We start from the raw sequence: 14,183 nt of genomic DNA, 5'->3' as shown, positions 1-14,183 counted from the left end.
TCCCCTAATTTCACCCCAATTTTCCCCTAATTTCACCCCAATCTTGCCCCAAATTCCCCTAATTTCACCCAAAATTGCCCTTATTTTGGACCCTAATTACCCCAATTTCATCTCAAACTGACCTAATTTTGCCCAAATTCCCCTAATTTCACCCCAATTTTACCCCAAATTCTCATAATTTCACCCCAATTTTGCCCAAATTCCCCCAATTTCCCCCAATTTTGCCCAAATTCCCCCAATTTCACCCCAAATTCCCCTATTTCAGGCTGTGAAGGTAAATGTGGGATGGCCGCTGTGCGCCTCAAACCAGGACACGAATTCAATGGGGAGAAAATCTATGGGGCGATGAGCGACAGCCTGCCCCAATACGCGGCACCGAGGTTCATCAGGGTCCAGGTCAGCCCCATAAGTGGGTCTGGGTCAGCCCCATAAGTGGGTTTGGGGTCTGGGTCAGCCCCATAAGTGGGTTTGGGGTCAGCCTCATAAGTGGGTTTGGGGTCAGCCCCATAAGTGGGTTTGGGGTCAGCCCTATAAGTGGGTTTGGGGTCTGGGTCAGTCCCATAAGTGGGTTTGGGGTCAGCCCCATAAGTGGGTTTGGGGTCAGCCCCATAAGTGGGTCTGGGGTCAGCCCCATAAGTGGGTCTGGGTCAGCCCCATAAGTGGGTCTGGGTCAGCCCCATAAGTGGGTTTGGGGTCAGCCCCATAAGTGGGTCTGGGTCAGCCCCATAAGTGGGTCTGGGTCAGCCCCATAAGTGGGTTTGGGGTCTGGGTCAGCCCCATAAGTGGGTTTGGGGTCAGCCCCATAAGTGGGTCTGGGTCAGCCCCATAAGTGGGTTTGGGGTCTGGGTCAGCCCCATAAGTGGGTCTGGGTCAGCCCCATAAGTGGGTTTGGGGTCAGCCCCATAAGTGGGTCTGGGTCAGCCCCATAAGTGGGTTTGGGGTCTGGGTCAGCCCCATAAGTGGGTTTGGGGTCTGGGTCAGCCCCATAAGTGGGTCTGGGTCAGCCCCATAAGTGGGTCTGGGTCAGCCCCATAAGTGGGTTTGGGGTCAGCCCCATAAGTGGGTCTGGGTCAGCCCCATAAGTGGGTTTGGGGTCAGCCCCATAAGTGGGTTTGGGGTCAGCCCCATAAGTGGGTTTGGGGTCCTGTCTCTGACCCCATATAATGCCTCTGACCCCATACTGATCCCAATTTAACCCATATAATGTCTCTGACCCCATATTTAATCCCATATTGATGTCCATGATCCCATATTGATCCCATATAATGTCTCTGATCCCATTGATCCCATATAATGTCTTTGATCCCATTGATCCCATATTTATGTCCATGATCCCATATAATGTCTCTGATCCCATATTGATCCCATATTAACATCCATGATCCCATATTAATGTCCATGATCCCATATTGATCCCATTGATCCCATATAATGTCTCTGACCCCATATTGATCCCATATTAACATCCATGATCCCATATTAATGTCCATGATCCCATATTGATCCCATTGATCCCATATAATGTCTCTGACCCCATATTGATCCCATATGGACGTCCATGATCCCATATTGATCCCATTGATCCCATATTGATCCCATTGATCCCATAGAATGTCTCTGACCCCATATTGATCCCATATGGACATCCATGATCCCATATTGATCCCATATAATGCCTCTGACCCCATATTGACACTATATTGACGTCCATGATCCCATATTGATCCCATATAATGTCTCTGACCCCATATTTAATCCCATATTGACGTCCATGATCCCATATTGATCCCATTGATCCCGTATAATGTCTCTGACCCCATATCGATCCCATATGGACATCCATGATCCCATATTAATGTCCATGATCCCATATTGATCCCATAGAATGTCTCTGACCCCATATTGATCCCATATGGACGTCCATGATCCCATATTAATGTCCATGATCCCATATTGATCCATGATCCCATATTGATCCCATATAATGTCTTTGATGCCATTGATCCCATATTGATGTCCATGATCCCATATAATGTCTCTGATCCCATATTGATCCTATATTGACGTCCATGATCCCATATTAACATCCATGATCCCATATTGATCCCATTGATCCCATACAATGTCTCTGACACCATATTGATCCCATATTGATGTCCATGATCCCATATTGATCCCATTGATCCCAATAATGTCTCTGATCCCATATTGACATCCATGATCCCATGTTGATGTCCTTATCCCATATTGATCCCATTGATCCCATATTGATGTCCACGATCCCATATTGATCCCATAGAATATCTCTGATCCCACTGATCCCATATTGACGTCCACGATCCCATATTGATCCCATATAATGTCTTTGATCTCATTGATCCCATATTGATGTCCATGATCCCATATTGATCCCATAGATCCCATATAATGTCTCTGATCCCATATTGACGTCCATGATCCCATGTTGATGTCCACGATCTCATATTGATCCATGATCCCATATTGATCCCATATCGATGTCCCCGATCCCATATTGATCCCATAGAATGTCTCTGATCCCATTGATCACATATTGATGTCCATGATCCCATATCGATGTCATTGATCCCATATAATGTCTCTGACCCCATATTGATCCCATATTAATGTCCATGATCCCATATTAACATCCATGACCCCATATTGATCCCATATAATGTCTCTGACCCTATTGATCCCATATTGATGTCCATGATCTCATATTGATCCCATTGATCCCAATAATGTCTCTGATCCCATATTGATCCCATATTGACGTCCATGATCCCATATCGATGTCCATGATCCCATATTGATCCATGATCCCATATTGATCCATGATCCCATATTGATCCCATATTGATGTCCACGATCCCATATTGATCCCATAGAATGTCTCTGACCCCACTGATCCCATATTGATGTCCATGATCCCATATTGATCCATGATCCCATATTGATCCAATATCGATGTCCACGATCCCATATTGATCCCATATTGATATCTCTGATCCCATATTGATGTCCATGATCCCATATCGATGTCATCGATCCCATATCGATGTCCATGATCTCATATAGATCCTATATAATGTCTCTGACCCTATATCTCCCTCTGACCCCATATTGATCCCATATTGATGTCCATGATCCCATATAATGCCTCTGACCCCATATTGATCCCATACTGACGTCTCTGACCCCGTATAATGTCTCTGACCCTGTATTGATCCCGTATTGATCCCATTGATTCCATACTGATGTCCATGATCCCATATTGATCCATGATCCCATATTGACGTCCATGATCCCATATAATGTCTCTGACCCCGTATCGATCCCATACTGATGTCTCTGACATCCCATTGATCCCATTGGTCTCATTGATCCCATATAATGTCTCTGACCCCATATAATGTCTCTGACCCCATATACTGTCTCTGACCCCATATAGATCCCATATTGATCCCATATAGATCCCATATTGATCCCATACTGATGTCCAGGATCCCATATCAATCCCATATAATGTCTCTGACCCTATATAATGTCTCTGATCCCATATTGATCCCATATTGATCCCATACAACATCTCTGACCCCATATTGATCCCATATTGACCCCATATACTGTCTCTGACCCCATATAATGTCTCTGACCCCATATAGTTCCCATATTGACCCCATATTGATCCCATATAACATCTCTGACACCATATCCCCCCATTGTCCCCATATAATGTCTCTGACCCCATATAATGTCTCTGACCCCATATTGATCCCATATTGACCCCATATCGATCCCATATAACATCTCTGACCCCATATCCCCTCATTGACCCCATATAACATCTCTGACCCCATATAGATCCCATATTGACCCCATATACCCCCACTGACCCTATATCTCACCCCATATACTGTCTCTGGCCCTATATTTGACCCCATACCCCCCATTGACCCCATATAATGTCTCTGACCCCATATACTGTCTCTGACCCCATATCTGACCCCATACCCCCCCACTGACCCCATATACTGTCTCTGACCCCATTGACCCCATATACTGTCTCTGACCCCATATCAGGCCCCATATATCCCCCATTAACCCCATATAACGTCTCTGACCCCATATAGATCCCATATTGCCCCCATATACTGTCTCAGACCCTATATCTGACCCCGTATCTGACCCCATATACTGTCTCTGACGCCATATCTGACCCCATATACTGTCTCAGACCCCATATCTGACCCCATATACTGTCTCAGACCCTATATCTGACCCCATATCTGACCCCATATACTGTCTCTGACCCCATATCTGACCCCATATACTGTCTCAGACCCTATATCTGACCCCGTATCCCCCCATTGACCCCATATAGTGTCTCTGACCCCATTAACCCCATATAACATCTCTGACCCTATAACCGATCCTATAACCGACCCTATAACTGACCCTATAACCGATCCTATAACTGACCCTATAACCGATCCTATAACTGACCCTATAACCGACCCTATAACTGACCCTATAACCGATCCTATAACTGACCCTATAACCGACCCTATAACTGACCCTATAACCGATCCTATAACTGACCCTATAACCGACCCTATAACCGACCCTATAACTGACCCTATAACTGACCCTATAACCGACCCTATAACTGACCCTATAACTGACCCTATAACCGACCCTATAACCGACCCTATAACAGACCCTATAACTGACCCTATAACTGACCCTATAACCGACCCTATAACCGACCTTATAACCGACCCTATAACCGACCCTATAACTGACCCTATAACCGACCCTATAACCGACCCTATAACTGACCCTATAACCGACCCTATAACCGACCCTATAACTGACCCTATAACTGACCCTATATCCGACCCTATAACTGACCCTATAACTGACCCTATAACTGACCCTATAACCGACCCTATAACTGACCCTATATCCGACCCTATAACCGACCCTATAACCGACCCTATAACCGACCCTATAACTGACCCTATAACTGACCCTATAACCGACCCTATAACCGACCCTATAACGGACCCTATAACCGACCCTATAACTGACCCTATAACCGACCCTATAACCGACCCTATAACAGACCCTATAACCGACCCTATAACTGACCCTATAACCGACCCTATAACCGACCTTATAACTGACCCTATAACCGACCCTATAACCGACCCTATAACTGACCCTATAACTGACCCTATATCCGACCCTATAACTGACCCTATATCCGACCCTATAACGGACCCTATAACTGACCCTATAACCGACCCTATAACCGACCCTATAACTGACCCTATAACCGACCCTATAACTGACCCTATAACTGACCCTATAACTGACCCTATAACCGACCCTATAACTGACCCTATAACTGACCCTATAACCGACCCTATAACCGACCCTATAACAGACCCTATAACTGACCCTATAACTGACCCTATAACCGACCCTATAACCGACCTTATAACCGACCCTATAACCGACCCTATAACTGACCCTATAACCGACCCTATAACCGACCCTATAACTGACCCTATAACCGACCCTATAACCGACCCTATAACTGACCCTATAACTGACCCTATATCCGACCCTATAACTGACCCTATAACTGACCCTATAACTGACCCTATAACCGACCCTATAACTGACCCTATATCCGACCCTATAACCGACCCTATAACCGACCCTATAACCGACCCTATAACTGACCCTATAACTGACCCTATAACCGACCCTATAACCGACCCTATAACGGACCCTATAACCGACCCTATAACTGACCCTATAACCGACCCTATAACCGACCCTATAACAGACCCTATAACCGACCCTATAACTGACCCTATAACCGACCCTATAACCGACCTTATAACTGACCCTATAACCGACCCTATAACCGACCCTATAACTGACCCTATAACTGACCCTATATCCGACCCTATAACTGACCCTATATCCGACCCTATAACGGACCCTATAACTGACCCTATAACCGACCCTATAACCGACCCTATAACTGACCCTATAACCGACCCTATAACTGACCCTATAACTGACCCTATATCCGACCCTATAACTGACCCTATAACCGACCCTATAACTGACCCTATAACTGACCCTATAACTGACCCTATAACCGACCCTATAACTGACCCTATATCCGACCCCATAACCGACCCTATAACCGACCCTATAACCGACCCTATAACTGACCCTATAACTGACCCTATAACCGACCCTATAACCGACCCTATAACGGACCCTATAACCGACCCTATAACCGACCCAATAACTGACCCTATAACCGACCCTATAACCGACCCTATAACTGACCCTATAACCGACCCTATAACCGACCCTATAACCGACCCTATAACTGACCCTATAACTGACCCTATAACCGACCCTATAACTGACCCTATAACCGACCCTATAACTGACCCTATAACTGACCCGATAACCGACCCGATAACCGACCCTATAACCGACCCTATATCTGACCCTATAACTGACCCTATAACTGACCCTATAACCGACCCTATAACTGACCCTATAACTGACCCTATAACCGACCCTATAACCGACCCTATAACCGACCCCTATAACCGACCCTATAACTGACCCTATAACCGACCCTATAACTGACCCTATAACCGACCCTATAACTGACCCTATAACTGACCCTATAACTGACCCTATAACTGACCCTATAACCGACCCTATAACCGACCCTATAACTGACCCTATAACCGACCCTATAACTGACCCTATAACCGACCCTATAACCGACCCTATATCCGACCCTATAACTGACCCTATAACCGACCCTATAACTGACCCTATAACTGACCCTATAACCGACCCTATAACCGACCCTATAACTGACCCTATAAACGACCCTATAACTGACCCTATAACCGACCCTATAACTGACCCTATAACTGACCCTATAACCGACCCTATAACCGACCCTATAAGTGACCCTATAACCGACCCTATAACCGACCCTATAACCGACCCTATAACTGACCCTATAACCAACCCTATAACTGACCCTATAAACGACCCTATAACTGACCCTATAACTGACCCTATAACCGACCCTATAACTGACCCTATAAACGACCCTATAACTGACCCTATAACCGACCCTATAACCGACCCTATAACTGACCCTATAACCGACCCTATAACTGACCCTATAACTGACCCTATAACCGACCCTATAACCGACCCTATAACTGACCCTATATCTGACCCTATAACCGACCCTATAACCGACCCTATAACTGACCCTATAACTGACCCTATAACCGACCCTATAACGGACACTATAACCGACCCTATAACCGACCCTATAACTGACCCTATAACCGACCCTATAACCGACCCTATAACCGACCCTATAACTGACCCTATAACCGACCCTATATCCGACCCTATAACTGACCCTATAACTGACCCTATAACCGACCCTATAACCGACCCTATAACCGACCCTATAACTGACCCTATAACTGACCCTATAACCGACCCTATATCCGACCCTATAACCGACCCTATAACCGACCCTATAACTGACCCTATAACTGACCCTATAACCGACCCTATATCCGACCCTATAACCGACCCTATAACCGACCCTATAACTGACCCTATAACTGACCCTATAACCGACCCTATAACCGACCCTATAACTGACCCTATAAGCGACCCTATAACTGACCCTATAACCGACCCTATAACTGACCCTATAACTGACCCTATAACCGACCCTATAACTGACCCTATAACTGACCCTATAACCGACCCTATAACCGACCCTATAACTGACCCTATAACCGACCCTATAACCGACCCTATAACTGACCCTATAACTGACCCTATAACCGACCCTATAACGGACACTATAACCGACCCTATAACCGACCCTATAACTGACCCTATAACCGACCCTATAACCGACCCTATAACCGACCCTATAACTGACCCTATAACCGACCCTATATCCGACCCTATAACCGACCCTATAACTGACCCTATAACTGACCCTATAATCGACCCTATAACTGACCCTATAACCGACCCTATAACTGACCCTATAACTTACCCAATAACTGACCCTATAACCGACCCTATAACTGACCCTATAACTGACCCTATAACTGACCCTATAACCGACCCTATAACTGACCCTATAACCGACCCTATAACTGACCCTATAACTGACCCTATATCCCCTATAGGACTCCATAGAGGTGACTGGCACATTCAAGCAGTGCAAACTGAACCTGGTGTCTCAGGGCTTCGATCCCGCTCTGGTCCCGGACCCGCTGTACGTCCGCCATGACACCTCCAGATCTTACCTGCCATTGGACGAGCAGCGCTACAGCGACATCCTGCGGGGCAGCCTCAGCCTATAGGGACACAGAGAGATGCAGGGTCGGCCAATAGGAGGAGAGAGAGATGGAGGGTCGGCCAATAGGAGGAGAGAGAGATGGAGGGACGGCCTATAGGGGAGCTCTGGAGCATCGGCCTATAGGAAGAGCTCTGGAGCTTCGGCCTATAGGATGAGAGCTCTGCAGCATCAGCCAATAGGAGGAGAGCTCTGAAGCATCAGCCTATAGGAAAAGAGCTCTGGAGCTTCGGCCTATAGGAACAGCTCTGGAGCATCAGCCAATTGGAAGAGAGCTGTGGAGCTTCAGCCTATAGGAGGAGAGCTCTGGAGCGTCAGCCTATAGGAAGAGAGTTCTGGAGCTTCAGCCAATAGGAAGAGAGCTCTGGAGCTTCGGCCTATAGGAGGAGAGCAATAGGAGGAGAGCATCAGCCTATAGGAGGAGAGCTCTGGAGCTTCAGTCTATAGGAAGAGAGCTCTGGAGCATCAGCCAATAGGAAGAGAGCTCTGAAGCTTCGGCCTATAGGAAGAGAGCTCTGGAGCTTCAGCCTATAGGGGGAGAGCTCTGGAGCTTCAGCCTATAGGAGGAGAGCTCTGGAGCTTCGGCCTATAGGAAGAGAGCTGTGGAGTGCCCACCAATAGGAGGAGAGCTCTGCAGCTTCGGCCTATAGGAAGCGAGCTCTGGAGCTTCGGCCTATAGGAAGAGAGCTCTGGAGCTTCAGCCTATAGGAAGAGAGCTCTGCAGCTTCAGCCTATAGGAAGAGAGCTCTGGAGCTTCAGCCAATAGGAGGAGAGCTCTGGAGCATCAGCCTATAGGAAGAGAGCTCTGGAGCATCAGCCAATAGGAAGAGAGCTCTGGAGCTTCAGCCTATAGGAAGAGAGCTCTGGAGCATCAGCCAATAGGAAGAGAGCTCTGGAGCTTCAGCCTATAGGAAGCGAGTTGTGGAGCATCAGCCTATAGGAGGAGAGCTCTGGAGATTCAGCCTATAGGAAGAGAGCTCTGCAGCATCAGCCTATAGGAAGAGAGCTCTGGAGCTTCAGCCAATAGGAGGAGAGCTCTGGAGCTTCGACCTATAGGAGGAGAGCTCTGGAGCGTCAGCCTATAGGGGGAGAGCTCTGCAGCATCAGCCAATAGGAAGAGCTCTGGAGCTTCAGCCAATAGGAAGAGAGCTCTGCAGCTTCGGCCTATAGGAGGAGAGCTCTGGAGCTTCAGCCAATAGGAAGAGAGACCGCTGCAGCATCAGCCAATAGGAAGAGCTCCACCATGTTTGATCATTCACACACCTATGAGGGAGATGGGCTGGTCCGGGCCCTCATTTGCATACAGTAATTAATTAAAAGGCTTTGAATTAAGGTTTAATTGGGCTCCGTTTGTGTGACGTGGGGGGAGATGTGGCCCCAAATCTCACTGATTTCTACCCAAATCAGCCCCAAATCTCACTGATTTCTACCCAAATCAGCACAAAACTCACTGATTTCCACCCAAATCAGCTCCAAAACTCACTGATTTCCACCCAATTCAGCTCCAAAACTCACTGATTTCCACCCAAATCAGCGCCAAAACTCGTTTATTTCCACCCAAATCAGCCCAAAACTCACTGATTTCCACCCAAATCAGCCCCAAAATTCACTGATTTCTACCCAAATCAGCCCAAAAACTCACTGATTTCCACCCAAATCAGCCCCAAAACTCACTGATTTCCACCCAAATCAGCCCCAAAACTGACTGATTTCCACCCAAAACCAGTGCCAAAACTCACTGATTTCTACCCAAATCAGCCCCAAAACTCACTGATTTCCACCCAAATCAGCCTCAAAACTCACTGATTTCAACCCAAATCAGCCCCAAAACTCACTGATTTCCACCCAAATCAGCCCCAAATCTCCATGATTTCCACCCAAATCAGCCTCAAAACTCACTGATTTCAACCCAAATCAGCCCAAAACTCACTGATTTCCACCCAAATCAGCCCCCAAACTCATCGATATACACCCAAATCAGCCCCAAAATTCACTGATTTTCACCGAAATCAGCCTCAAACTCACTGATTTCCCCCCAAATCAGCCTCAAAACTCACTGATTTCCACCCAAATGAGCCCAAAACTCACTGATTTCCACCCAAATCAGCCCCAAAACTCACTGATTTCCACCCAAATCAGCCCCAAAACTCGTTTATTTCCACCCAAATCAGCCCCAAACTCACTGATTTCCACCCAAATCAGCCCCAAACTCACTGATTTCCACCCAAATCAGCTCCAAAACTCACTGATTTCCACCCAAATCAGCCCCAAAACTCACTGATTTCACCCAAATCAGCCTCAAAACTCACTGATTTCCACCCAAATCAGCCCAAAACTCACTGATTTCTACCCAATTCAGCCTCAAAACTCACTGATTTCCACCCAAATCAGCCCCAAAACTCACTGATTTCTACCCAAATCAGCCCCAAAATTCGTTTTCCACCCAAATCAGCCCCAAAATTCACTGATTTCTACTCAAATCAGCCCCAAAACTCACTGATTTCCACCCAAATCAGCCTCAAAACACACTGATTTCCACCCAAATCAGCCCCAAAACTCACTGATTTCAACCCAAATCAGGCCCCAAATTCACTAATTTCAACCCAAATCAGCCCCAAACTCACTGATTTCCACCCAAATCAGCCCCAAAACTCGTTTATTTCCACCCAAATCAGCCCCAAAACTCACTGATTTAAACCAAATCAGCCCCAAAACTCACTGATTTCCACCCAAATCAGCCCCAAAATTCACTGATTTCCACCCAAATCAGCACCAACACTCACTGATTTCCACCAAAATCAGCCCCAAAATTCACTGATTTCTACCCAAATCAGCCCCAAAACTCACTGATTTCCACCCAAATCAGCCTCAAATCTCAGATTTCCACCCAAATCAGCTACAAAACACTGATTTCCACCCAAATCAGCCCCAAAACTCACTGATTTCACCCAAATCAGCCCCAAAATTCGTTTATTTCCACCCAAATCAGCTCCAAAACTCACTGATTTCCACCCAAATCAGCCCCAAATCTCACTGATTTCCACCCAAATCAGCCCCAAAAGTCACTGATTTCAACCCAAATCAGCCCCAAATCTCACTGATTTCCACCCAAATCAGCCCCAAAACTCACTGATTTCAACCCAAATCAGACCAAAACTCACTGATTTCTCCCCAAATCAGCCCCACATTTCGTTTATTTCCACCCAAACCAGCCCCAAATCTCACTGATTTCCACCCAAATCAACCCCAAATCTCACTGATTTCACCCAAATCAGTCCCAAAACTCACTGATTTCCACCCAAATCAGCTCAAAACTCACTGATTTCACCCAAATCAGTCCCAAAATTCACTGATTTCCACCCAAATCAGTCCCTAAACTCACTGATTTCCACCCAAATCAGCCCCAAAACTCACTGATTTCAACTCAAATCAGCCCCAAAATTCACTGATTTCAACCCAAATCAGCCTCAAAACACACTGATTTCAACCCAAATCAGCCCCAAAACTCACTGATTTCACCCAAATCAGCCTCAAAACTCACTGATTTCCACCCAAATCAGCCCAAAACTCACTGATTTCTACCCAATTCAGCCTCAAAACTCACTGATTTCCACCCAAATCAGCCCCAAAACTCACTGATTTCTACCCAAATCAGCCCCAAAATTCGTTTTCCACCCAAATCAGCCCCAAAATTCACTGATTTCTACTCAAATCAGCCCCAAAACTCACTGATTTCCACCCAAATCAGCCTCAAAACACACTGATTTCCACCCAAATCAGCCCCAAAACTCACTGATTTCAACCCAAATCAGGCCCCAAATTCACTAATTTCAACCCAAATCAGCCCCAAACTCACTGATTTCCACCCAAATCAGCCCCAAAACTCGTTTATTTCCACCCAAATCAGCCCCAAAACTCACTGATTTAAACCAAATCAGCCCCAAAACTCACTGATTTCCACCCAAATCAGCCCCAAAATTCACTGATTTCCACCCAAATCAGCACCAACACTCACTGATTTCCACCAAAATCAGCCCCAAAATTCACTGATTTCTACCCAAATCAGCCCCAAAACTCACTGATTTCCACCCAAATCAGCCTCAAATCTCAGATTTCCACCCAAATCAGCTACAAAACACTGATTTCCACCCAAATCAGCCCCAAAACTCACTGATTTCACCCAAATCAGCCCCAAAATTCGTTTATTTCCACCCAAATCAGCTCCAAAACTCACTGATTTCCACCCAAATCAGCCCCAAATCTCACTGATTTCCACCCAAATCAGCCCCAAAAGTCACTGATTTCAACCCAAATCAGCCCCAAATCTCACTGATTTCCACCCAAATCAGCCCCAAAACTCACTGATTTCAACCCAAATCAGACCAAAACTCACTGATTTCTCCCCAAATCAGCCCCACATTTCGTTTATTTCCACCCAAACCAGCCCCAAATCTCACTGATTTCCACCCAAATCAACCCCAAATCTCACTGATTTCACCCAAATCAGTCCCAAAACTCACTGATTTCCACCCAAATCAGCTCAAAACTCACTGATTTCACCCAAATCAGTCCCAAAATTCACTGATTTCCACCCAAATCAGTCCCTAAACTCACTGATTTCCACCCAAATCAGCCCCAAAACTCACTGATTTCAACTCAAATCAGCCCCAAAATTCACTGATTTCAACCCAAATCAGCCTCAAAACACACTGATTTCAACCCAAATCAGCCCCAAAACTCACTGATTTCCACCCAAATCAGCTACAAAACTCACTGATTTCCACCCAAATCAGCCCCAAAACTCGTTTATTTCCATCCAAATCAGACCAAAACTCACTGATTTCCACCCAAATCAGCCCCAAACTCACTGATTTCCACCCAAATCAGCTCCAAAACTCACTGATTTCCACCCAAATCAGCCACAAAACTCACTGATTTCCACCCAAATCAGCCCCAAAACTCACTGATTTCTACCCAAATCAGCTCCAAATCTCACTGATTGCAACCCAAATCAGCACCAAAATTCACTGATTTCCACCCAAATCAGCCTCAAAACTCACTGATTTCCACCCAAATCAGCACCAAAACTCAATGGTTTCTACCCAAATCAGCTCCCAAATCAATGATTTCCACCCAAATCAGCTCCAAAACTCACTGATTTTCGCCCAAATCAGCCCCAAACTCACTGATTTCCACCCAAATCAGCCCCAAAATTCGTTTATTTCCACTCAAATCAACCCCAAAACTCACTGATTTCCACCCAAATCAACCCCAAAACTCACTGATTTCCACCCAAATCAGCCCCAAAACTCACTGATTTCCACACAAATCAGCCTCAAAACTCACTGATTTCCACCCAAATCAGCCCCAAAATTCACTGATTTCACCCAAATCAGCCCCAAAACTCACTGATTCCCATCCAAATCAGCCACAAACTCACTGATTTCTACCCAAATCAGCACCAGAATTCACTGATTTCACCCAAATCAGCCCCAAAATTCGTTTATTTCCACCCAAATCAGCCCCAAAACTCACTGATTTCAACCCAAATCAGACCCAAAACTGATTATGGGGTTGGATGGAGATTATGGGGTCGGATGGAGATTATGGGGTCGGATGGAGATTATGGGGTCGGATGGAGATTATGGGGTCGGATGGAGATTATGGGGTGGGATGGAGATTATGGGGTCGGATGGGGAGA

The 14,183-nt window shown here is 46.1% G+C and overlaps 1 protein-coding gene across 1 annotated transcript in view; it reads left to right on the top strand.

Annotated features, from left to right (window-relative positions):
- Positions 1–9,821, top strand: part of SLC27A5 (solute carrier family 27 member 5) — a 52,596-nt gene extending 42,775 nt beyond the window's left edge. The window contains exons 10-11 of the mRNA XM_085551374.1: positions 266–396; positions 8,313–9,821. Coding sequence (XP_085407500.1) covers positions 266–396; positions 8,313–8,489 — 308 coding nt within the window. The 3' untranslated portion in view covers positions 8,490–9,821. The remainder of the gene's footprint in view (positions 1–265; positions 397–8,312) is intronic.
- The last annotated feature ends 4,362 nt before the right edge of the window (positions 9,822–14,183 follow it).

The sequence above is a fragment of the Coturnix japonica genome, chromosome 6 (genome assembly GCF_054131305.1).
Source record: "Coturnix japonica strain WE chromosome 6, WE-NBRP24, whole genome shotgun sequence".
NCBI classification, from domain to species: domain Eukaryota; kingdom Metazoa; phylum Chordata; class Aves; order Galliformes; family Phasianidae; genus Coturnix; species Coturnix japonica.
The sequence above is the reverse complement of the archived record's forward strand: the minus strand, read 5'-3'. Positions and strand labels throughout refer to the sequence as shown.